Source organism: Marmota marmota, unplaced genomic scaffold (genome assembly GCF_001458135.2).
Source record: "Marmota marmota marmota unplaced genomic scaffold, marMar, whole genome shotgun sequence".
NCBI classification, from domain to species: domain Eukaryota; kingdom Metazoa; phylum Chordata; class Mammalia; order Rodentia; family Sciuridae; genus Marmota; species Marmota marmota.
The window spans coordinates 47,208,025-47,234,683 of record NW_026000005.1 but is presented as its reverse complement, the minus strand read 5'-3'; the positions used below and the strand labels follow the sequence as shown (position 1 = coordinate 47,234,683).

General features: G+C 47.7%; 1 protein-coding gene and 1 pseudogene across 2 annotated transcripts in view; one reads left to right on the top strand and one right to left on the bottom strand.

The window, feature by feature from the left end:
* Alpi (alkaline phosphatase, intestinal) overlaps positions 1–26,659 on the bottom strand; it is a 57,121-nt gene that overhangs the window by 1,916 nt on the left and 28,546 nt on the right. Inside the window, exons 1-5 of one of the 2 annotated variants that reach the window (XM_015481556.2) lie at positions 999–1,101; positions 801–917; positions 583–698; positions 268–442; positions 18–190 (exon numbers count right to left, since the gene is read on the bottom strand). The exons of the other annotated variant lie outside the window; for it this stretch is intronic. Coding sequence (XP_015337042.1) covers positions 18–190; positions 268–442; positions 583–698; positions 801–917; positions 999–1,071 — 654 coding nt within the window. The 5' untranslated portion in view covers positions 1,072–1,101. Of the gene's footprint in view, positions 1–17; positions 191–267; positions 443–582; positions 699–800; positions 918–998; positions 1,102–26,659 lie in introns of those variants that run through there. 2 annotated transcript variants of the gene reach the window in all.
* Positions 12,436–12,574, top strand: LOC125618335 (annotated as a pseudogene).

The window sequence follows — 26,659 nt, the reverse complement described above, 5'->3', positions numbered from 1 at the left end:
TGCCCTTTGTGCCGCACATTAATGTCCATGTTGGAGACGAGCTGCGTGGCGATGTCCTGGCAGCCCTCCTGCAGCGCCGAGGCTGGCATGTCTGCATCTGAGTACCAGTTGCGGTTCACCGTGTGTGCATATGTGCCAGCTGGTGAGGCATGCTGCACCCTGGTGGTGGTCACCACTCCCACGGACTTCCCTGAAGGTGGCAGGGGTCAGGGTGGGCCACCTAGAGCTCCAGGCCTGCCCTGACCCCAAGCCCAGGCCCAAGCCCACCTGCTTTCTTGGCCCGGTACATCACAGAGACGACCTCGTTGCCTCGTGTTGTGTTGCACTGGTCAAAGCGGGCGGCCGCGCTCAAGCCAATGGTCTTGTAGTTGGCCTTGACCCCACACAGGTAGGCCGTGGCTGTGCTGGCGCTGTCTGGCACCTGTCTGTCCACACTGTATGTCTGGGGACAGAGATACCCTCAGCTCTGCTCTGGGGCAGACATTTAGTCCTTCACCCAGGCCTAGGACAGGGAGGACAGGTCCATCTCTCCTGGGTCCTTCCCCTGCCACAGCTCCCAGCCCCCTGCTCAGGAGGCCTCACCTTGGACAGAGCCATATATGGGAAGTGGTCCATGGCCAGGGGTGTCTCAGGCCCCAGCTTGCCTTGCATCTGTCCCTTTAGGATCCGGGTGGCTGTCACCGTGGGCACGCCCATCCCTGAAGGAGCAGATCCCCGTCAGGCCTGAGCCCCAGGGCTGGTCTGGACCCAGCAGTGGCCCTGGGTTCAAGGCCCGGGGTGGACCAGCATGGCGCACTCACCGTCTCCCAGGAAGATGATGAGGTTCTTGGCTGAGGTCTGAATGGGCTTCAGCTTCTTGGCGGCATCCAGGGCCTCGGCGGCTTTCTGGTTCCAGAAGGCTGGATTCTCCTCCTCCACTGGCCAAGGGGAGAGTGCAGGCTAGGTCAGCCTGGGGGCTGGCCTGTGGGGCAGGGAGAGGGGCTGGGGGAACCTCGTACCTGGGATGACACCATGGGCCAGCTGTAGCCTCAGGCCCAGCAGCAGCAGCAGCAGCACCTGGGCTCCCTGCATGTCTGCGGGCTGGTGGTCGGTGTAGGCTGGGACACCAGGGTACCAGCTGCAGCACAGGATGCTTGGGCTTAAATAGGGGAAGACTTTGTTCCTGGCTGTAAAGGTTCCATGTCCCTCCCCTTGCTCCAGCTAGCCATCCTGGCCCTGCCCTGCCCTGTGAACTGAAGGCTTGCTGGCCGGTGGGTGGTGGAGGGTGTGGCTGAGCCTGCCTGGCATAGGCATCCAGACGGAGGTGGCTCCTGTGATGGACCCAGCAGGGGAGGCAGGTGAGTGGGGCAGACGCCCTCTGGGTGCAGAGCTTTCACAGTGTCCTGCTGAGGTCACCCCCCTCTCTTGTGGAGGACCATAGTCCTTCCTTCACCTTATTTTTTCCAGTATTTCCTGGGAGCCTGCTGGGTCAGGCTCTAGAACAGAGCTTGACCCAGCAGGCTCTGGCGGGAGCTGGGTGCTGATGGGAGCTGGGGTTAGAAGCACACAGCTTGGCCCAGAGACCTGGGTTTGGCTTCCTGATGCCACCAGCTCCATAGACAGGGGAAAGAGGGATGTAGGGTGGCTCAGCTGCCCTGCCACCCACTTGGCCTCTCATCACAGCCTTGACATGTGGGTGGGCCCAGCAATAGGTCCCACAGTGACCGTGCTGTGGGAAAGGGCAGTGCTGGGAAGGACCCCATGTATTTGGGCTTCTAGTCGTAGCTCCAGATTGTGCAGGTGGGCTGGGCAGGACTGCCAGTGTGTGGCATTCACGCCTGGCCAGCCAGGGGTGGGCCGGGTCTTTCAGAATGGCGAGCGGGCAGTTGCCCAGGAGGTTGACCCCTGTTCCCTTGAATGTGTAGAAGGACCCCAGGTGTGAGCCTGTTCTCCACAGGCCCTGGGCGCTCCCACGGTGTAGCCTCTGATAAAGACCTAGGAGGTTTCCGCAGCCCCAGGCTGGGTTCAGGAGTATTTCTCAGTTCAGTCCACCCCCACCCCCACCCATGCACATTCGAAGGAGCCAGAAGCAGGGGCTGAGCTCTCTGTACAATGCTCATGTAGCCAGGATGCGAGGGCTGCCGGGGCTGGGGACTGGTGTGGTTCTGGTGTGTCCCCCAGTGTGGTGATGATGTTGGGAGGTGGTGGACCTTTAAGAGGTGCAGGTAGGGGGAGGTGACCAGGTCATTTTGGGCCCTGTCCTTAGAATGGATTGATGTAGTTCTCCTGGGACTCCAGGTAGTTTGTATCAGGGTGGGCTGTAAGAGTAGAAAGGATAGCCCCTCCTTCCTTTCTGGCTTCCTGTCTTGACTTATAATCTCTCCCTCTTCCATATACTCCCACCATGATGCCATCTACCATCAGTCAAGGGGCCCTTACCAGAGCCAGGGTACAGAACTTTCAAAATTTTGAGTGGAACAAACCTCTTTTCTCTATACATTATATAATTCAGGTATTTTGTTGTTGCAGTGGAAAATGGACCAATACTCCAAGTGCCCATCAATGGATGAACGGATAGACAAAATGTGGTCCATATATATAATGGAATATTATTTAGCCTTAAAAAGATAGGAAACCTAATACAGGCTACAATGTAGGAAAGCTTGTGGTCTTTATGCTAAGTGAAATCAGCCAGTCACAAAAGGACAGATACTATATGATTCTGCCTATTTGAGGTAGCAAGAGTAGTCTGATTCCTAAAGAGAAAAAAAGAATGATGGGTCACCAGGCACTAGGAGAAGGGGACATGGGGCATTGATAATGGATACAGTGTCTCATTCAGCAAGATGAAAAATTCTGGAGATCCGAAGTACAAAGTGTGAATGTCCTTAGTACCACACACTTAAAAATAGACATCTGGAAGCCAAGGGCAACTACTCAGGAGGCTGAGGCAGGAGGCTCACAAGTTCAAGGCTGGCCTAGGCTACCTGGCAAGACCCTATGTCAAAATAAAAATTTTTAAAAAGGCTGGGGATGTGGCTCAGTAGTGTTTGTCTAGCACACACAAGGCCCCGGGTCCCATCTCTAGCACGGTGTGCACGCACACACACGTACACACACACCCAGGAGCCTTCCCTGCCTCCATTACTGCCCCCTGCTCCCTTTCTGTCCTTGTTGTCATGCTGTGTTAGGAAACTTTTTTTTCAAGTTTATCAAGGAGGTTTTTTTATTGCCATATAATAATATACCTATTTACGAGGTACAGTAGAATAATTTGATACCTGATACAATAGAATGAGGAAATCAGGGTAATTAGAATTTTCATCTCCTTAAACATTTCTTTGTGTTGGAAAAGGAAATTCTTGGTTAAAGGTCAGGGGTGACTAGCTACTGGACAGGCCCTTAATCAATTAATCATTTAAAAATTTTTTTAAACCAGGCTGTAGGTTAAAGGTTCAGAACTCCAAAGTCAGTCTTCAGCCAGAAAACTTTTGCAATGACTTATCATCCTGCTCTTAAACTGGAGTTCTCACATAACCAGAGATTCCCATAGAGGTGTAAGCCTGTAATTCCAGCTACTTGGAGGCTGAGGCAGGAGAATTCCAAGTTTGAGGCCAGCCTGGGTAACTTATTGAGACCCTATCTCAAAGTAAAAAATAAAAAGTGCTGGGGATATAACTCAGTGGTAGAGCACCCTGGGTTCGATTTTCAGTACTGCAAAAAGAAAAAAAAAGAAGAAGGAGGAGGAGGAGGAGGTGGTGGAGGAGGAGAAACAAGGCCGAGAGAAGCCCGGTACACTGTCCCCCAATGGTACCACCTGCAGGTCTCCCTGTTTTTACATGTACTCATTTGCATGTGGGTCTCAGCTTCTCCTCCATTGTATCATGGAGTAGGTTGGTGATGGCAGCGGAGGCTCAGATCTGCACAGCTCCCGCCCCACAGGACCCCTGTGTAAACACTCCACCTCCTGCTCAGCCCCTAATCCCTGCCAGCCAGTATGGAACCTGCACTTCTAACCCTTTGTCATCTCTAAGTCATATTGATGGAATCAGTGTGTAGTCTTTTGAGACAACATTTTTTCCACTCAGAATAAAGCCCTGGAATTCATTCAAGCTTGGACTGGTAGTTCACCCTCTGTGTTGTTGAGCCATATTCCTTGGGAAGCATGTACCATTTTACCGGTTTCGGGCTTAAAATGCCATTCATCTTTTTCAACCTTTCCAGAAGACTGAAGATGATCAGGACAGTGGTAGTGCCTTATGTTTACAACACCTCATCTACCACCTTTATAACCTACCCAATAAAGAAGGTCCTCTGTCCCGAGGTTTCTCCAAGAACCACATAAAGGAAATACATCTTCTAACATGTGACCGTCCCAGCCTGGCTTTCCTGTGTGGGAAAGGTCCCATCCAACCAGAAAGCATGCAGTGAGCGCACGCAAGCACCCCACTGAGGGTGGCCTTGAAGGAAGCCCTGGAATGTTCCAATGGCCCCTCAGTGGATTTACATCTTCCTGCATACCAAGACTTTCCCCTGCAGTTTGGGTACCTCCCATGTTTTATTAAGCAGATCCCCTAGGGAGTTGTCTTGATCAGTCTTATGGAGACCATGAAAGTACGCACCCTAAGAATTTCAGTTCAGGCTGACAGCAGGAAAACCTGCCAAAGCATTTCCTTGTATTTAGTTAACTCTTGTTCTGCTTGATGTTGGGTTAGCAGGTTTTTGAGCCAATCAATTTCCTCATAAGAGTTCTGTGAATTCCTCTGGGTGCAGTGATGCAGGCCTGTAATCCCAGAAATTTGAGAGGCTGAGGCAGGAGGATCACAAGTTTGAGGATCAGCAATTTATCAAGGACATAAGCAACTTATCCAACTTATCCAGACCCTGTCTCAAAAAAAAAAAAAAAAAAAAGACTGGGTGTAGCTCAGTGGTGAAACATCCCTGGATTCAATTCCCAGACTGATAAATAAGAAGGAAGGAATGAACAAAAGAACGAACAAACTCTGGGAATTCTCACCCAGTCCCATGGTACAATCTTAAAGTTATCTGCAAATTGTATTTGTCAGAGCCCTTTCCATGAATGTCCTTGCAAACAAAACACTTTAGGCTCTGGAAAGTACCAGAGTAAACAATTAACCATCTGTGGATGAGGAAATTCAGTTATTTCTGTTGCACACATTCGAAGCTAATGACTAAACCTATGATTGATGGCATTAGAACTGTTTGCTTTCTGTGAATCTGTACAATTCCAGAGACACATTAGTAACACACTCAGGCAAACGCAGCTCAAGGAGGACTTGGCGATTTCCTCTGTGTCGTTCAGTAGGTCAAGGAAGCCTCATTAGGCCAGGCATGGAGGCACACACACAACCCAGGCAGGAGGATTGCGAGCTGGAGACCAGCCTGGGCACCTGTGAAACCCTGTCTCAAAATAAATTTTTTAAAAAGGGGGTGGGAGTTGAGAGTGGGCTAGGGATGCAACTTAGTGGTAGTAGTGCCCTTGTCCAGTGTGCCCAAGGCCCTGGGTCCAACCCCCCAGTGCAGGGCATGGGTGGGGCAGGGGAGTCTGATTAGTTCTTCTCTCTTCCACAGAGTAAGACACACCCTTCAAAGCTTTCTGGGGGCCCAAATGGAAAATCCCCAAATTAGTTCTGTGTCAAAAAGACGCAATCTAAAATTTGATTTGGAGGCTTGTCAAAATTTATGAAAGGCTAAAATACTGATGAAAATAAAATCACCGTGAACAATGGTCATTCAAACAAACTGACAATCAAACACTCCAGAAGGCAAGCACAGAAAGTGATACATTGTAGAAAAACCTCGGCCCTTTCACAGAAAGGACTCAGTTTCCCAAGTGACCAAAACCCTAATAAAGACCACAAAGAAATGATCTTGGTAAAGCACAGAATCTTTGCTTCCTAAGCCAATTTCATGAAAAGTACAAGATAAAATAAACTGCTCTCATAATTTCCTATTAAGAACAGATCAATACTCCAGGAAAACCTTGTTATTTTAATACATTATACCAAATTCTAGTTTTCCATCACTGTACCTGATATTAAGCTTATGTAGAAAAACTTATAAATAATTCCCTTCCAATTTTAGCCCCCTAGATCACACAGAATTCCTCTCACTGACTGACCTTGCACAGACTTCCACCTCAGCAGCTGTCCTGGGCTTCACTGTTTTCCATGTTGGAACAACCAGTCATTTATTCTAATATAAGACAAAAATCAATCTTTTCCTAAACAAACAAACAAACAAAAAACACTTTAACTAGAATTTTTTACTTTTAGTAACCTTCATTTCTAGTAAAAACCTACCAGGTAGGCAGCTTTGAAAGGCGTCATATTAGTGTTTTGTAGGCGGACACCGCTGCATAATTTTCAGAAACATGTTTTCTCATGACATAATTTTTCATGTTAACAAATCCATGTATGCTTACTTACTTCTCTGTCTAAAAACAAGATGACAAATGCATATACTCAAAACATGTTCAGCAATTAATGTTTCGGAGTTTTTCAGTTTGTTCTTTTTAAAGTTTTTTCCTGTAATATTGAGCATTGAACACAAGGGCACCCTGCCACGGTGCTACTGCCCCAGGTTTTTTTGTTTCTTTAATTTTGAGACAGGGTCTCACCTAAAGTTGCCCAGGTTGGTCCCAGGTTGCTCTTGAACTGGGGATCCTCTTGCCTCAGCCCCCAAAGTAGCTGGGATTGCAGGCATGGGTCACCTTGCCTTGCTAAATTTTTATTTAGCATTGACTCAGACTTTCCATGAATACCTAGTTCTTAGCTTTCCATAACCTTAAGATTTCAAATCACTGGCAAAATTTTTCAAACTCTGTCAAGTTCATTTACAAGTTTCCTGCCGTTTAGTCACCTGGGTTACTTGTCCCCATCATTGTGTCTGAACCACTCACTGAACAAAGCTAGCCTCGGGAAGGGTTTGGGAACCCTCAAGACACAAAGGCTGGTACACAGACTCTTTTTTTAAAAAATATTTATTTATTTATTTTATTTTTTTTTTAGTTTTCGGCAGGCACAACATCTTTGTTTGTATGTGGTGCTGAGGATCGAACCTGGGCCGCACGCATGCCAGGCGAGCGCGCTACCGCTTGAGCCACATCCCCAGCCCGAGTACACAGACTCTTGGTGTGTGGATGATTTTGAGTGGAAAGTCACTTGGAAAATGAAGAGACTTCTGTGTCCCCTCACCTGCCTAAAGACCAGTGTCACAAAGGACTCAGCTGTCAGCCATCTCTTCTCTTCTACTATCACCTTACCGGGTTTAGTTGTTGACAAATTGAGCAAGTATCTAAACAGACACAGAAGCAAAGAAACTAAAAGTTAAATATGGTCCTTCCCGCCCCTCCATGACTGGCACCTGTCGAGATGTGTTTCCACTGTGTGTTCTACTCTTAGACTGGATTTATACTTTTATGGCCTTGAACATCTAGGCATAGCGTGTCTGGACCTACAAATCCAGACAGGAAAGAATGTATTCCTACACTATCACTAATGCTGACAATTCCAAAGACTTTCCCAATTTCAATCAACAATTTTTTTGTGTGTGTGTGTGATACTGGGAACGGAACCCAGAGTGCTCGAGCACTTAACTACACTCCCAGAGGTTTTATTTTGATATAGGGTCTCACTAAGTAGCCCAGGCTAGCCTCTAACTTGCCATCTTCCTGCCTCAGCCTCCGGAATTACTGCAATTACAGTACGTGCCACCATGAACAAATTTAAAACTAGTCTAGTTCATTTACCAAAGATTGACCCAGGTGACATGTACTGAAAGGCACATGGGTTAGTGTATTACTGTGTTTTTATTGTTGCTGCTACTGTAATACAATATCTGAGGCTGAATAACATAAAGAAAAGAGCTTTATCTCATAGTTCTGACATTGTCTTGCCTAATGAGGACCTATGGCCAATGGCATCACAACAGCAGAAGAACGTTAGAGAGGAACAGATTGCAACATCACAACAGAAGCCAGGGTGCAGGAGGGGTTCTTTTTATAACAACACTTTCCAGAGGTAACTCGAGGTTCCATGGATGGGATTTCCATCAGATGCCTGGGGCTGTGACATTATCTTAATCCCTCCCAAGGGCAATGGCTTCTATGACCTAACAACCTCTCACTAGGCCCAGACTTTTGGGGATTAAACCCAGGGCCTTGTGCATAGGTCCTACCTCTTAAAAGTTCCCACCATACCTTACCATTGCCATGGAAACCCAAGCTTTCAGTACAGGAACATTTGGGGGACACACTTAAGCCACAGTAGTTAGTTTCCATTCTTCTGAGATGATACTTTATATAAGCATTTGTATTAGTCTGATTTCTGCTGCTATACTGAAAAACTTGAGGCTGGGTCCTTTATAAAGAAATGAGGCACTGGACATGGTACATATATATGTGTAGTCCCAGCTACTCAGTGCCTGGGTAGCAGGATTGCGTGAGCCCAGGAGTTCAAGCCCCTCTTGACAACATATCAAGATCGTGTGTCCAAAACAAACAAATGAGCAGAGCTTTAGGTAACAGCTGGAGGTCCAAGTACACTGGCCTTTGCCGGTCTCTGTGAGGGCCCCATGATGGAATCAAAATGGCAGAAGCACATGGCAAAGCAGGAAGCCAGAGAATGACTCAAGGGTCAGACGAAACTTTTGTGACAATCCTCCCATGAAAATGAACCAGATTCCCACAAAAACTGCACACATTTCTCTGTGGGCAGTGTCCCCAGTGCCCCAGTGGTTCAATGACCTCCCACTAAGTCTCACCTCTTAAACATTCTACCATCTCTTAACATCGACACACAGAAGACCAAGCTTCCAACAGAAGGATCTCGAACCGCCTGGTCAAAAACCACATTTATTTGGAACGAATTAGGATTGCAACCCAGGAGACACAAAATCAAACAACCCTGATGTATTCCCAGGCTTAAGGAAAATGGTGGCCTTATTTAAAACCTGAAACCACAGGGAATTGGTAGTTGGCATATTTGTTAGGAATTCTGAGGGGTGACGGCAAACGTTAAACTGTTACGAGAAAGGAATTGGGTGCAGCCAGCTTCTGAGTAGTTTGGGGGAAGGGGTCCCTAGTAAAGAGGTTCAGCAGAGGTTAACAGTGTTTCAGGAAACTGGATTGGTGTAGTCCAAGGTCAGCTCAGTGGGAGGGGCCCATGTGCCACCTGGTTAAGTCAACTCCCCTGGGCCTCCTGGCTTTATTATAGGTGCCCTGAACCTATGCTACTCCGTTTTAATTTTCTTCCTTGACATTTCCTTTAATTTCCCCAGGAAAGCATTGATGATTAAGGATTGGCAATCCCATGTCTCTAGGACGGATCTGTCCCAGGAAGTCACGATCCCTGTCTGCAGGTGTACTTGGTCTCTGTGACTTCAGATGATGGCTTGGCTTTTAGGCCACATCTGACAACAAGGAGGCATCTGAAAATCCAGGGTCTCAGGCAGGTCAGAGATGAACCAATGTCTCTGGAGCTAGTAGAGAGTCCAGTGGGGCCAGGGCTTGGTGGATATTTCCTAGACACTGGGAAACCACAGAGAAATTGCCATTGCTTTTAGCAAAAGCTCCAAGGGAACTGGGGACAGATCCATGCAGCAGTTGGTGGGATTCCCATCGGATGCCTGGGGCTGTGACATTTGGACCATGGCATTCTTTTCCTAGAGTGGGGTTCAGTAAGAGCTGGACTTGGGGCCCTTGAGAGACAGAATGAGAGAGCAAGGATAAAAAGATGGGGGTCATTTCTAGGGCTAAGGGAGGGGTGCTGATTTGATGCTGATATCTTCAGAGGTATCTTCTCAGGAAAGGCCCGTGTGATGAGAGAGTTCAGAGTACCATGTTTCCAATGCTGTGACCAGGAACAGGAAGGCTCGGGAAGAGGTTCTGAGGCAGAGACGGAGGCACTGGTGTCGGTTAGGACTGGATAAAATTCAGATCCAATTTGAATTGTGTCCCTCCCAAGGGATTTAAAGGAAGGAAGGAAGCAACTCTATTTCCTCCAGATCAAAACTCCCCTTAGGTTGGGGACAGTGGTGCACACCTATCATATCAGTAACTTGGGAGGCTGAGGCAGGAGGATCACAAGTTCAAAGCCAGTCTCAGCAATTTAGCAAGGCCCTAAATATCTTATCTCATTAGTGAGACCTTGTCTCAAAATGAAACCTAAGGGGCTGGGGTTGTGGCTCAGTGGTAGAGTCTTTGCCTGGCACATGTGAGGCACTGGGTTTGATCCTTAGCACCACATAAAAATAAATAAATGAAATGAAGGTATTGTATCCATCTACAACTAAAATTTTTTTTTTTAAATGAAACATAAAAGGTCTGGGGTGTGACTCAGTGTTTAAGAACCCCTGAGTTCAGTCCCCAGTACCAAAAAAAAAAAAAAAAAAGTCCCCTCAGATTTTATCTCTAGGAATGTGTATCAATATGTTCAGATAGAAAAAAATGCTCATAGAAACCGTAACTATTATTTTTTATCAATTTGTTCAGTCTCACATTAACTAACACTTAATCTGCCTGACTTTGGTTAGTGGTTTCATGAACCCATTAGCTTTCTCATTTAGAGTTTCGGAAAATTCTTACCCAGTCCAAAGTTCCATGACTTCCTTTACAGAACATCTCACTCTCCTCACACACAGCGTTGTTTCCCTTGGTATTTTTAGTTCTGGTCACAAGTCCCCAGCACTTTGAACCAGCATTCTATGGACTAGCACCATTTCATAATTATCAGAAATCTGTGCTTTCTCATAACACAATTTTAAAATGTGAAGGTAGAGAACGTTTACAGACCCAAACACCTGTTTTTATGTCATGTAAAAGTAAAATGCCAAAACAAAAAAAGTTTAACTTAAACTTTATATTTGATGTTTCAGTATTTTAACTTATTTAGGATACCTAAGAATATTCCTTAGTTTGGTACAACATGACCTTAAGAGTTCAAGATACCGACAAAGATTTTTGAAACTATGAAGAGAACATTTACCAACCTTTATCCCATTGAAATTTACCTAGTTTACTTGTTCTGAGCAAAGATGTCTGGATTGCTCCTGGAGCCCTCACGTCAAGACGTTTCCTGCCAACCATTTCCATAGCATGCAGATGTTGGGTCGCTGTCACCCAAGCAACAACTCCAAAGTTAAGTACATGGTATTTGGTGGATCAGAAGTGTAGTTGTTTATTTTTTCCATTTGATCAGCAATATTTATTTACTTAAGATTACTTGAGATTTACTGAGTCACATAAACTTTGAAAAGCTTTTGTGCTCCTTCTCTTTAACTGGTGTGAGCTTGTTTAATTCTGAATCAATTTGGTCCTGTGTAGGCGACACATAATCACAAGCACAGACATAAGCATACATGTAGGCGTAACGGGCAATACAAGTACACATATGTACATAAATAGAGAAAAAAGCAAAGATCCTGCAGCTTCATTTAGATTCTTCACTTGCTAGCATTTAACAGGTTCTTTCTTAGGACCATCACTCTTTGGGTTACTTATTCCATCACCCCAAACCATCTTAGCTTGGGAACCCTAAATTTGCATGAGCAAGTCAACTAAGTTAAAAAATGTCTATCTCAAGCAGAACATAGATCTGTGTACCATTATTTGCTGAGACAAGGGCATAGGGAAAGGCCCAGTGAAGGCAAAATGGTCAAAGGTGAGGCCTGTCTTGCAGATTAACGAATAATGTCTCTCCCTACGATAAGAGTCAGTCAGCCTGGCAGGGTGGCATGCACCTGTAGTCCCAGCACTCGGGAGGCTGAGGCAGGAGGATCCACAGAGTCTAGGAATTGAGACTGTTGCCAGGCTGGGCAACATAAAAAACAGAGTGGGAGACCCTCTTACAAATGGCAATGTCCTCCATTGATGTGAATTTCTTCAACAAAGAGTTTCAGAACAACCAACTAAAACATCAGAAAGTTTTACTCTGTTTAGTAATGTGTTGGAGTCATAAATTCATAATTGTGTGGTCTGTTACTTTGCCTTCTTTTAAAGGGTTTTAGAGTTGTTTGACCATATTTTCAAGATCATGGGTTAGTACAGGGGTCCAGTTTAACTGGTGCCATTTTACAGGCAAAGACAGTTCATCTCATCTTAAAATCCTGGTGGGGGAGAGAGCTTCTAAATGTCATTCAAGGTCAGTTTAAGGCTCATTTTGGGCTGGGGATGTGGCTCAAGCGGTAGCACGCTCGCCTGGCATGCGTGCGGCCCAGGTTCCATCCTCAGCACCACATACAAACAAAGATGTTGTATCCGCCGAAAACTAAAAAATAAATATTAAAATTCTCTCTCTCACTCTCTCTTTAAAAAAAAAAAGGCTCATTTTGTGCACCCAGAACCCATGGTATATAAAAGGCAGGTGGCAGACAGTGACATCCAGACTCAAGACACCTGCATCCTGATCCTGAACTAAACGTTCCACTCCTGACAGCATGAGCTGCTACTATGGCAACTACTATGGTGGGCTGGGCTACGGCTATGGTGGCCATGGCTGTGGGGCTGTGGTGCTATGGTTATGGATGCTGCCGCCCACTCTGCTACAGAAGATACTATTCCTATGGCTTCTTCTAAGGATTTCCTCAGCTGCTGAGCCTACTGGCTGTCACGTCCTGTCTTAGGAATCATCTCCAACTTTCTTCACATGAAAAATGTTAAATGTCTTCAACATACCAACTGTACAACAAACTGTCCGATAAAAATGAATAAGATCAGCTACCTGTTTTGATTCGTTCTTATCTCTTGGATTGAATGATAGTTTGGAGAAATGTTTTGGTTTTGTTTTTTGATAATTATAACACTGCATAAAATGTGATTGAATTTGACTGTCAACTTCTTTGTAAACACCCATATTACTAAATTATTTCATTGGAAATAAATAAATAAATACATGTAGATTAAAAAAAAAAGGCTCATTTTGTCTGGTTTTAAAACCAACTTTCTGGGGCTAGGGCGGTGGCTCAGTGGGAGAGCATTTGCCTGGCACGTGTGGGGCACTGGGTTCCATTCCCAGCACCACATGTAAATCAATAAAATGAAGAACCATTGACAACTACAAAATATTTTTAAAAACCAGCTTTCCCCAGTTGTGCACAGAAATAAACTAATGTTGGGTTTCTGAAAGTTTCCTCTTTGAGCAGTGAATTTTAAGTCTTCCTGGGTTATTTAGAAATTCATGTGAAGAGGGTCAACAGGCATGGGGCCAGCTGGGGTTCCAGAGGGCTTGCTGGTCAAGCTTGTCTTCTTTATGAGGGGGCTGCCCGTTGTCAATTACAGAACCTGCTTTAAGTTGACCATAGACTGCGGGTGAGCGTTTTAGATCATGTAATGTGCTACTTGGGGGCATGTCCCCAACAGTGTCACCAACAGGGTGGGCCACTCTCTTACATGTCTGGGAAAGGGAGCACCCCCCATAGGTGAGGGTGCACAAGGTGTTGAGGTGCTTGACTCTACGGAGCACTTGGCTAGGCCAAGACCTCCCTCTCTGACCCACGAACAGGCACACTCACGTAAGAATCCTGACGAAGCCACTGTTTGTCATGGACAGTGGGTCCCAACACCCCTACCAGGCTCTTGGTGGCCTACAAACACCCCTGGGCTGGAGGCCCTGGGTTCAATCTCCACCACCACAAAAACCCACGCCCTACTCTGCAGCAGTCGCAGGAGGAGCAGGGTAGTGACACCTCATGAAATGATTCATATTCAGCTAAAGCAACTAAAATGTCTGTCGTGACGTACCAGTGATGTCACGTTGAGCTCAATTATATCAAACCTATTAGTTCTCACCAGAAAAAGAGCCTGCAACCCACTGAACACGGGGGACCTGAACACGCGCCGGCTTCGCCTGCTCAGTTACTTGCCTTGGTCACGGTCTTAGAGGCCCTTTGGCAAAGCCTGCCCTGCGTTAGGTTTGCTGCCGTGACACCTCCAAGATGTGGGCACCATGGTGACACTTCTTCACTTGGGCCTGTGCAGGGGTCTGACGGTAACCTCCTGACCTCAGGGGCCAACCCTCCACCCTCAGAGCCCTGGGACTGCCATCTTCTGAACATGCGTCCTGGTTCAGAAAAGCACGAAGACTTTGCTTTTGCTCACCTCCAGTCACCTGTCCCCAGGCCGCAGACCACCCTGTTTCTCTAAATCCCCCTGCCCCTATCCTGGAGGAGGTGGATTCAAATGTGGGGCTGTCTGTCCTCACCTCTGGCTAGCTTATGAACTCTTTTGCCAGACTGGTCACTGGGGTGATTGGCATCCTATTTAGGGACAAGATGGGGCTGATTCTGTCTGGTAACAAAACCATAGAAGTACCAATTTTTTTTCTTTAAGTCAACTAAACAGAGCCGTATATCTATATATCTATATCTATATATTGGCATTATTAGAGGTAGAAAAATATCACATATACATAATGCACAGACATAAACCCATGTTAATAGGCACGCACGAGCAGATCTCAGGTTTCTTTCTAAAACTGTTGCCTCATGACAGGTCCAAGACTCCCAGGTGGGCACTGGCCAACAGAACAGCTTAAGGTTACCTGCTCAGATGGCCAAAGCTTTCTTACCAATTTTTATGAAGAAGGATTTTAAGGTTTTTTTTAATTTTATTTTTTGTAGTGCTGGGGATCAGACCCAGGGCCTCCCACATGCTAGGCAAGTGCTATATCACTGAGCCACACCCGAGTCCCAGGCTTTTCATTTTGAACAGTTTCCCGTAACCCCACAACTCAGGAGGCTGAGGCAGGAGGCTGAGGCAGGAGGATCCCAAGTTCAAGGCCAGCCTGCGCAACTTAGGGAGATGCTGACTCAAAATGAAGAATGAAAGGGGCAGGGAGTAACTCAGTGGAAGTACCCTGGGTTTAATCCCTACTGCTACCAAAAAGTTGTTTAGAATTTTTAAAAAATGTTTTCTCTCTCCTTCTCCTGATGACAATCATTTCTTGAAGTCTGTATTTCTAAAAGATAACTATCAATTCTAGAGAAGGCAGGGTAGGAAATTTACATTTCAAAGACACAAAACTTAGATTTCACGCTTAAATACGATTATTTCTCTAGACAAAGAAAGGTGTGGGTGGGAAGCCGGGGAGGTTGAACGTGGGGCTTGTTGTGTGGATTTAACTCCACTTTCTCCAGGGTTTCTCGAAGCTGAGGATTCAAAGGAAGACGCCTTCACACATGGAGTTTCCGTTTCTAAATGTAAATTTATTCTACCAAAAAATAAAAATCATGAAAAACAGGGAGTTGTTTTTTTTAATGTAGCTGATGTTTTTAACAAGACTTGTTCTGAGTTCTGGGGGATCCACTTCCTTTATAGGACAGATACATTCTCAAAGGTTCTAGGTTGAAGCCTCCAGCCTCCGACCAACACATTCAATGGTGAAAAGAGCAGGCTCTGCTTGATCCGAGGGCTCACCTCAATGAACCACTTTTTTTTTTTTTTTTGTCACTGGGGGTTGGACGCAGGGGCACTTTATCATTGATCCACATCCCCCACCTTCTCTTTTTTCCTCATTTTGTTTAGTTGTCAGCGGTCCTTTATTTTATCTATCTATCTATCTGTCTGTCTATCTATTTATAGGCGGTGCTGAGAATAGAGTCCAGTGCCTTACTCATGCCAGGCAAACACTCCACCACTGGGCCACAACCTCAGCCCATCTCCAGCCCTTTTTATTTTTTATTTTGGGACAGCGTCTCCTAAATTGCTAAGGGTCTTGATAAGTTGCTGAGGCTGGCATTGAACTTGCAATCCTTCTGCCTCGGCCCACCTGGTTGCTGGGATTACAGATGTGTACCACCGTGCCTAGTGATGAACAACTTCTTGAGGTGGGAAAGTAGCTAAACAAGAAAGTCATCAGATTCCCAATAAACAGAAGACAGAGAGAAAAATAGAAGGTATCGTCAGAGTCATCTGTCAATGTCAATAAATTGCATGAACTATTTTTACTCTTCATTTAGAAGTCTCTGTGTGTCAATCAAAAATACATCCATTGTTTAATTTAGGTTAGATTTTTCCCAGTGTGGCCACTGTGACTCTTGAGTTATTTTGGGTAAAGTCCATCTATTTCTGGGATAAATTCTTACATGACCATGTTATTTTAAAAAAATACCCACCTCTTAATTGGATCCAAAGTAGTTGGAATCCACTGTGGAATCCAGTCTGACCCTGGGCCCAGTCTTGTTTGTATCTGACCTGGATACCTGAGGCCTATATACAGGGTCAGTTTTGTTTCTCTCATGACTTCTGAACCCAGGATTTAAAAAAAAAAAAAAAAAATTTTTTTTTCTTCCTTTCTCAAGGAGTACAAAAATGTATGGCACTTGGGATCCCAGAAAGATTGACAGGCTTGCATTTTCTGCCTCCTGCTCCTGAGGTTGGAGGACTCTGCTTCACGTCCACATACTGTGCCTCGACAGCATGTTAAATTGACAGAATTCACTTGAGCAAGGAACGGTTTGGAATCTGGCAGCCTCAGACCAGAAGAGGTTCAAAGAGGACTCTGGCCAGCTACAGGGCCAGGGTGGGACACAGAAGAGGGTCCCCGTACACAGGTGGCATTGGCCTTCTTCAAATCAGCAGGGGTGATGGAGGCTCTGCTGCGGTCACCAGCTGAGACTTGCCTGCTAGGAAAGCGGCCTCCTAAGATAGGCTCTCAGTTAGTTGGCGGCACTAGGCCAGGAGGTAGCTGCTTATGTGAGGTCACAAGTGTGGTGACATCCTCAGGCCCAACTGAGTTTAACTGAACCATCTTCATTTGATGTTCATGGTTTCAGGAGCCCACAGTGCAGCTTCTCCTGTTGGTGAACGTGGCCACGTGAGTTGAAGACACGTCCCATTGCATGTGTTATTTTGTGATTCTCACTTTTCATTCAACTTTCTGTCTGTGAAATTCCTTTAATCTGTTGCATTTAATAAAAGCCCTATAAATTTCATTGCTGTATAGTTTCCCATGCATGAAAATACTACACTTATTTTCTCCTCTCCTATTGATGAACACACTGGGCTGTTTCCAGTTTGGAGCTATATAAACTCCACCACTTTGACCAGATCAGTACATGTAGCTTTGGCCACAAAGGCCACAGTGTCTCCAGCATTTTTACCCAGCGCAATGTGGCCACACTGTGGGGTGTGCACACCCTGACCCTCCCGGATGCTGCTCCAGTCTCTGGGGTGTGGAACTCCCACTCCTGCTCTCCCCCAGGGCCTCCCACAGGCGGCCGCTCAGTCCCTGCCAGCGAGGGGGCTGTAATAGGCCCCGCCTGGTCTCTCTGCTTGGGCTGGACACCTCTCCAGGTGTCTGCTGGCCTTCGGATTCAACCTTCCTGAAGATGCTGGAGGGGACTGAGCGACCCAGGCAGAGCTGATCAGGGGTTGCCAACAAAGGAACAGCAGAGCTTGGAAGAGCAACCAAGGACTGTGGAGAGAGGCGGCTTGGGGCTGCTGTCAGGAGGGGTCAGCAAGGAGACGGCAGAACCTGAGACCAAAGTGCAGCGAGCCACACCAGACCCCAGCTGCCTCTCTGACCTCTTCCGGGACCTCTCCCTCCTCTGTGCCCCTTCCACCAGCATCCTTCAGGCCAGCTCCCCTCCGTCAGCTTCGAGCCCCCTTCCAGCCCCATGGCACAGCCTAGGGCCACACTTGCAGCCCTGTCTGTGGGATTAAATCAGGTGTCTCCCGGGCCTTACTTCCTGCCTTCTCTGAAGGGGCTCCCACACCTGGGGCAGGACAGGCAGTGTGGAGTCTGCCCCTACTGCATACTTTGCCCCAGGGTCCCCCCTGCCCTGCAGCTCCACCCTCCAGCCCGTGAGGTCCACACTCTTCCAGCTGCCCAGCCTAGTGGTCCCATCTCACATCTGAGGCCCCAAAGTCCATGATCATGTCCCTGGACAGTGTCCAGGAGAATGCCTGGGTAATGGCTCTGATTCTGTTTTAGGGAGGAAGCCCCTGGCCTGTGAGATCTGATTTGAACATCCAGGCTTCTGGGTGATCAGTGCTCAAAAGATTGTAACTGAATGAAACTGAGCCCTCTAGACAGGTCAGTGTTTGCTCCTGAGACCCCCACCGAAGCGCATCCTCCATCACTTAAGTGCAGCTACCAACAGCCCCGCTAGACCCTGAGGCCTCCCCACCTCCTCCAGGGCCTCACCTGCCAGGGCTGGCCAATGGGCTCTCTCTGTCATTAGCCTTTGGTTTCTGGGGCTACATCCAGCTTGGTAACTTCTCTGCCACCAGGCGTCCAGCTAGTGCAGACCCTCTGCTGGTCAAGATTCCTGGCAGGAGGTGAGTGACAGTGTAATCCCTGGGGTCCCCAAGCGGCACCCAGTGTGCACCCTGGAACCACAGCCTCTCCATGGAGTGGCCCTCTGTGACCTGTGTCCTTCCCCAGTCCCTGCTGTCTGGTTTCTGCAGGGACGCTGGGGCCTGGAGTGGCCCTCTTGGGGCTGCCTCTGCAGTCAGTGCCATCTGTAGGGCAGAGCTGGTCCCACAGAGGACAATAAAGCTCCAGGAGCCCCCTCCCCATGTCCTGCAGCCAGTGCCCTCACCTGGACTCCAGGAAGAAACTCCACACACCCAAGTGAGCCTGTGACCCCGCACATGGGCAAAGAGCTCCTTCAGGGCCATCCCTGGCCTGGGCCATGATGCCCTTAAATGCTCTGTGAGCTGCGCTGGCTGCCTGTGCCCAACTTCCCCAAGGGACCCTCACTCAGGCAGGTAGGGAGGATGGAGGGTGGCTCAGCCTCCTCTCCTGGCCCCATGCATGGACAGGCCTGGCCCCGACGGAAGGCTCAGCATGGCAGCTGCTGCCTCTGAGGCCTGAGGTGGCATGAAGACCCGCCGGCCCGCTGCTCACCTGCCCGACACCTGTCCACCATGTCCCTGGGTGGCGTCAAGGCTCAGCACCCCTGATCCCATGAGGTCTGCTGGAGGTGGCACCAGGGAGAAGAGGCGAAATGCAACCTGGGCATGCTTCCAGAACCCAGCCCCGGTGGGGGTCCCAGTGCGAATACATGTGGCTGGGAGGCTCCCCGCTGGGGGAGGAAGGGCGCCTGCACCCCAGGGCCCCCCATATCCTGGGGATTGTTCCCTGGTGCTCCATCCAGGGATTGAACCCTGCCACATACACTCCAAGTGCTGGGGGCTGTCACCACAGCTCCCAGTAAGAATCCTGGTGAGCCCTGGAGGGCAGGAGGCTGGCGGAAGCCATTGCTCCATTGTGGGTGGCAGCGGGTGGCAGCGGGTGGTGGGGTGGACTCTGCATGGGCTGCCCTGTCCTGGCCGTGTCCACAGTGTGCCCTGCTGCTGGGGATCGGGACACACCCAGCACAGAGCTCAGCATCTGCAAAGGCATCAGGCAGTGAATTGGTGGTGACGGAGGGGCCTGGTCCAGTGGGCCCCACAGGCCCAGCTCCCTTCCTGAGCACACTAAGACAACCCATCCCCACAGAGCTGTCTGCACGAGCCTGGGCGTCCCCTGACCAGGCTAAGGGTGTTGACAAACATCCTTTGTTTACCGCTCGTGCCTCATAGTCCTCAGTCCTGCACAAGCACATGAAAAAAGTGTGTAAGAGATGAGGGAGGATTGTAGCTGGTCATTGCTCAGGAAGAGCGCATAAAGGGCATTTCACCAGCTATCGGATGACTAACATAAGAAATAAAGACACCAGCAAATGCTGCTGTGAAAAATGTCAGAATAAAGATGGAGCCACTTAGGTCAACCCTGACTTTTTTTTTTTTTTTTTTTAATGGAGGCCATGAAGGGAGTGCCCAAATGAGGCCAGTCTGGTGGACACAGTGACTCTGAATTTGGCTCATTTCTAGATTCTTTGGACTTTGGTGTGGCCAGTAAAAATATGATTAGAAACATATCTATCATGTAGGTGTCTTACAGATTCTGTGGCAAAGGCTATTGCTGCTCAGGAACACTCATTAAAATCCCTTGTCAGAGTAGTGGATAAGAGAATTGCTCTTGGTTATTAGCTGTACAATGTGGTGCCTGTGCTGTTACTAATACTACATGCTGTACTTCTACGAATTCATTTGGGAGAAATTGAAACCCAATTATACAAAATAAAAGAACAGACCAGCTGGGCGTGGCACACACCTGTAATCCCAGCGGCTTAGGAGGCTGAGACAGGATTGCAAGTTCAAGGTCAGCCTCAGCAAAGGTGAGGTACTAAGCTACTCAGTGAGACCCTGTCTCTAAATAAAATACAAAATAGGGCTGGGGATGTGGCTCAGTGCTTGAGTGGCCCTGAGTCAATCCCCGGTACCCTCCCCGACCCAAAAAAAGAACAGACCAAATATCTATATCAGATCTCACTTAGTTCTCCATGGTTTTTTGAGTGCTTACCTTTAGGTCTAGGCTCATGTTTCAAAGCCAATGATATGATATGAAGTTATAATATCATCTGTAATATGTATTTGTATTTACCTTTTTAAAACTTTAGGCCTTTGCCTGTCAAATTTTTGCAGAAGTTCAACTCCTAACAAAATAAGCTGACCTAATGTATTAAGATGGTTGCTGCTATGGAACTGACAACATTGAGCTCACAATGAACTTCAGGTAGCCTGAGAACTTCAGGTAGCCTGAGAACCAAACCTCCTTGTTGCTCAAATGTGGCTAAAAAGATTTTGGTACTTAATTCATCATTGCCAGTGACATCCCTTCAATCTGAGACCAGGCCAACCAGGAAAGATCCATCCCAAAGGACCATCAAAATCTTCCCACATGATGTTGATAAGCCAAGCTTTCAGAAAAAGATCTTGATCAAAAGGGAGGGAGTGTAAAAGTTGTCAGAATCTAATGGAGTCATTTATGTCAACCCTAAAAAGTAAATGAAGCCAGAGCCAGGAATCGGGGACCCTCAAACATATTTGCTTGGTAACAAGAACTATGACCAGACACTGTGCCAGAAGCATCGCCTTACCCACAGACCACCACACACTCACCTCAAGAGGACCTCTGCAAGTGCCTCTGCCCATCAACTTCCTGTTCCACCGAGGGCGAACCACACTTGTTATTAATTATTGTTGCCAAGGATTATTATTTCATAACAGCTAATGTAATTCTCATTTTTGCCTTTAAAATTCTCCCTTTACCAGGGTGTATAACCCCAGCTATCTGGCAGGAGGATGGCAAGTCTGAGGCTGGCCTGGGCAAAAATAAAAACTAAAAAGTGCTGGGGATGTAGCTGAGTGGTAGGGAACTTGTCTATCAGGCACGAGGCCATGCGCTCAATCCCCAGAGCCCGGGGGACATGAAACCCCCCCTTGCTTCAGCTTCCCCAATACGCCTGTGATCCATTACAGCGCACACATTCCAGACCAGGATTTCATTTCCCCTGGGCAACAATAATTAATAACAAGTGTGGTTCAGATTGAAGGGATGTCCCTGAGAGAGCCACTACTCTCTCTGTGTTGAAACTCCTCTGGGTCCAACCCTTAGTATTAAAATAAATAAATAAACTGGGTGTGGTGGTGCACACACCTGTAACCCCAGGGGCTTGGGAGGCTGAGGCAGGAGGACTGCAAGTTAAAAGCCAGCCTCAGCAAATTAGTAAGACCCTAAGCAACTTAGCAAGACCCTGTTTCAAAATGAAAAATAAAAAGATCTGGGGATGTGGCTCAGGGGTTAAGTGCCCTTGCATTCAATCCTTGATACCAGTAAATAAATAAATAAATAAATAAATAAATAGGCTGGGGCTGTAGCTTAGTGATGGTGTGCCCCTGGGTGCCATCCTCAGTACTGAGAAAAAAATTTAGAAAATCAGGTCCAGTTACTGGTTGTCAGAGAACAGGGATGTGAAAAGGAGATGGAAAGGTTACACAGGGGTCCTGTGGGGCCAGAGCTGTGCAGGAACTTGGCTATGGCAGTTCTAAGAACCTACTCATATGAAAAACCGAATGAGACCTAAGACCCATGTGTATATGGTCATGTAAAACTGGGGAAATGTGAGCAGCAGCGTCTGTGGGTAAATCACCAGAGGAACCAGGCAGATTGTACCAGCATCTCTCTGTCTTATTTCTTAAAACTACATGTTACACTCCAGTATGTCAAAATTGCAATTTAAAAGGGGATAATGTGTCAGTGCCAAGGCTTTCTGATTGGAGACTGACTTTGGAGTCTTGAACCTTTAATCTATGGCTTGATATTTTTAAAAACCAATTAGTTTGATTAAGGACTTGCCCAGTGGCTAGTCACCCCTGAACTTTAGCCAAGAACTTCCTTTCCCAACACAAATAAACACTTAAGGAGATGTAAATTCTAATTACCCTGATCTCGTCATTAGACATTGTATATACATATCAAATTATCACATTGTATTGCATAAATATATAATTACTATATGCTGATAAACTTGAAAAAAAATAAAGACTTTTCCTAACACAGCATGATGACCTAGGAGAGCTCTAGGGTAACTGACAGGAGGCAGGAAAGCCTCCTTACAGGGAATGTTCTCCCTGAGATGGGAGGACAGCAGCAGGTTCAGAGATGGGGCGAGATGGGAGGACCTAGGAAAGTTCTGCCTCAAGGGAGGCGTGTGGACCTGGTGGGGACTGAGCAGGGAAGGCAGATGCCAGGTGGCATGTGACGGTTCCCTGGGACTCGAGGTCATGCCTGTGGCTCAGTCAGTGAGACTTGAGTGGAAAAAGAGGCCACTGAGAGAGGTGTGACAGGGGAACTTTGAGGAAAGTGGTTTTATTTTCTTTGAAAGAAATTTAAAATGCGATACATTTACCATCCAACCATTCTTAATGCAGTCCAGTGGCAAGGAACATTCGCACAGTTGTGCGACCACCCCTGGGACTTTTTCATCTTGCAAAACTGGGATCTGTCCCCATTAAACAGGGCCTCCCCCATTTTCCTCCCCCAGCCCCTGGCAACCACCATCCCACTTTTGTCTATCAGATTCGACAGCTCCAGGAACTTTGTATCATACGGTGTGTGCCAGGTTCAGCCCTACCCTAGCTGATATCAGCCTTTCTTTCCATTTTTTAAAAATATATATTTTTTAGTTGTTGTTGAACACAATACCTTTATTTTATTTTATTTATTTTTATGTGATGCTGAGGATTGAATCCAAGGCCTTGCATGTGCTAGGCAGGCTCTCTGCCACTGAGCCCAGCCCCAGCCCCCTTTCCTTCCTTTTTAAGGCTGAGTGATATTCCACTGTATGTATGGACCACATTGTGCTTATTTATTCATCCAGCCACAGACACTTGGTGTATTTATCCATTTTCCATTGATATAACAAAATACCTGAATTGAGTAATATATATATATATATATATATATATATATATATATATATATATATATANAGGGGAGGAAAAGTTTATTTAGCCAACAGATCTGGGTCAAGACCCTGGTGCTGACATCTGCTCAGCTCTGGTAAGGGACCCCTTGACTGCACGACAGGGTGCATGGTATAACGGTGCTAGAGGGTGGGAGACAGAGGACCACCTGGTGAGATAGGATTCAAAAGGGAGTCAGTCTTCTCTGTCTCTTTAGTTGGTGGGTGGGTACTGGAGATTGAACCCAAGGGTGCTCTGTCACTGAGTTACACCCACAGCACTTTTAATTTTTATTTTGATTCGCAGCCTGGCTTCTAACTTGTGATCCTCCTGCCTCAGCCTCCAGGGGAGCTGGGATTACAGGTATGGGCCACCACATTTGGCAATCTGTCTCTTTTATCACAACTCACTGAGTACAAACTACCTGGGTGTCAGAACAACATCCATCCCTTCTGGGGGCGGCAGCCCCATGACCTGATCACCTCCCATGACCACCTCCTCACAAAATCATCTCCATGCTGGGGACCAAGCGTCCAACACACCAACCTTCTAAACTTAAATCATAGCACTTGGGTTGCCCTCATATCCTGGCTACTGTGTTTTTGAATAAATGAATGGTGGGGACTGAGAATCAGGAAGTTCATTCACCTGTCTGGTACTATTCAGTTCGTGTAATCTTTTGGGGTTTTTTGTGGGGTGGGGGTACCAGGGATTGAACTCAGGGTCACTCAAGCACTGAGCCACATCCCCAGGCCTATTTTGTATTTTATTTAGAGACAAGGACTCACTGAGTTGCTTAGTGTCTCGCTGTTGCTGAGGCTGGCTTTGAACTCTTTTTTTTTTTTTTAATATTTTTTAGTTGTTAATGGATCTTTTTATTTTATTTATTTACTTATATGTGGTGCTGAGGATTGAATCCAGGGGCTTCACGCATGCCAGGCAAGTGCTCTACCACTGAGCCGCAACTCTAGACCCTGGCTTTGAACTCTTGATCCTACTGCCTCAGCCTCCAGGGCCGATGGGATCACAGGTGCGCCACATCGCGCCTGGCTCATGTAATCTTTTTATTTCTTTATTTGTCCTAATTATCATTCATGTGATCTTCACTAAGATTATTCCTCCAAGTTCTTCAATGCTCTTTCCTTTCCCTTCCCTCTCCTTCCACTTCTTTTTTTTTTTCTTTAGTTGTAGATGGACACAATATCTTTATTCTATTTATTCTATTTATTTATTTATTTATCATGTGGTGCTGAGGATCAAACCCAGGGCTTCGCATATGGGAGCTCTACCGCTGAACCCTAACCCCAGCCCCACTCTCCTTCCATTTCTAAGATGAATTTCCTCCCTTCGGCTGTGGCTCGTCAGCGGGTTTTTGAGGTGCTGGGGATAGAACCCAGGGCCTTGAGCAAGCTGGGCAAGTGCTAACTACCACTAAGCTACACCCCAGCCCCTGGCTACTGTGAACAACGCTGCTCTGAACCCGATTGTGATGGTTTAGATATGAGGTGTCCCCCAAAGCTCATGTGTGAGACAATGCAAGAAGGTTTAGGCTGGGCACAGTGGTGCACACTGCAGTCCCAGTGTCTCGAGAAGCTGAGGCAGGAGGAACACAGTTTAACGCCAGCCTCAGCAAGGTCCTAAGCAACTTAGCAAGACCCTGTCTCTAAATAAATAAATAAATAGGGCTGAATTTGTAGTTCAGTGTTTAAGTGCCCCTGAGTTTAGTCCAAAAAAAAAAAAAAGGTTTAGAGGTGAAATGATTAGGTTATGAGAGCTTCAACCTAATCAGTCAATTAATCCCGGATATGGATTAACTGGGTGGTGACTGCAGGCAGGTGGGGTGTGGCAGGAGGAGGTGGGTCCTGGGGGCGTGCCCTTGGGGTGTATATTTTGTCCTGTTGAGCAGAGCTCTCTCTGCTTGCTGATCACCATGTCATGGGCCACTTTCCTCCGCCACACACTTCTGCCATGACGTCCGTCCTGCCTCGTCGTCTCAGGCCCTGAGGATCGGAGCCATCTATAGACTGAGACCTCTGAAACTGTGAGCCCCAAAATAAACTTTTCCTCCCCTAGTTGTTCTTGTCGGGTCTTTTGATCACAGCCGCGAAAAAATCTGACTAAAATACTGGTACAGGAACCACATTCCTTTGCGGATACATGCAGAAGTGGGGTTGCTGCTGGATATATACTTTTGAAACCAGCCTGAGGCTAAGGAAAACTCTAGGACTTATCAGAGGCTACCCCTTGGGTGTGCCCAGGCCTATGGAGAACAGTCTCACCCATCTACCTGTCCAAGGGAACAGGGGTCAACCTTACGGGCACAAGAAGCACTGGCTACCCTAAAAGACTCTGCCCGTGCCTGGTTGGGTCCAGGGCCCTGGCCACACCCCTGCCTCCTGCTCCAAGCACAAGGGTGTGCACATGACACACACACACGCAGAGCGGGCCCAGCACACCCCAACAATAGGCACAGACAAGTTCCCCCCTCGGTGGGGTATCCACCAGCCCTCACGCTCCCACACCATAGTTCCTCAGGACCCGCTGGCCCCAGCCAAGCCTGGTGAGAAGGCACTGGAAGACTGGGCAGCCAGGTCACCCCATATCCCTCATTCCCTTGCCCCCAGGGCTCATGGCATCAGGAGGCAAAACCTCTGCCCCTTCAGCACCCAGCACAGAGCCTGGCCCAGCCGACCCAGGAACAAAGGAGTCTGAGTCCCATGAGGCAGCAGGGGGAGGGGTGGTGGCCCTTGCAGCACAGAGCCAAGCTGCTCCCGCGGTCCCACACTACCTGGAGGAGACACAGGACCACATCCTGTGGAGGCCACTGTCAGGACCCCTGCCCAGGCTGGCTCAGACACACCCTGCCATTTACCTTAGGCAAGCAGCTTTTCAGTTCACAGGACAGGGGCGGGGTCAGGGTGGTCACCAAGATTGTGGGAAAGGACAGCAAGACTTTACAGCAGGAACAAAGTCCTCTGACTTGGGCTCAGACAGCCTGCGCTGCACCTAGTACCCTGGTGTCCCAGCCTGGCCACCGACCACCAGCCCAATATGCAGGGAGCCCGGGTGCTGCTGCTGCTGCTGAGCCTGAGGCTACATGGTGTCATCCCAGGTACGAGGTTCCCCCAGCCCCTCTCCCTGCCCCACAGGCCAGCCCCCAGGCTGACCTAGCTGCACTCTCCCCTTGGCCAGTGGAGGAGGAGAATCCAGCCTTCTGGAACCTGAAAGCCTCCGAGGCCCTGGACACCGCCAAGAAGCTGAAGCCCATTCAGACCTCAGCCAAGAACCTCATCATCTTCCTGGGGGACGGTGAGTGCGCCATGCTGGTCCACCCCGTGGTGCTCACAGGCCTTGAACCCAGGGCCA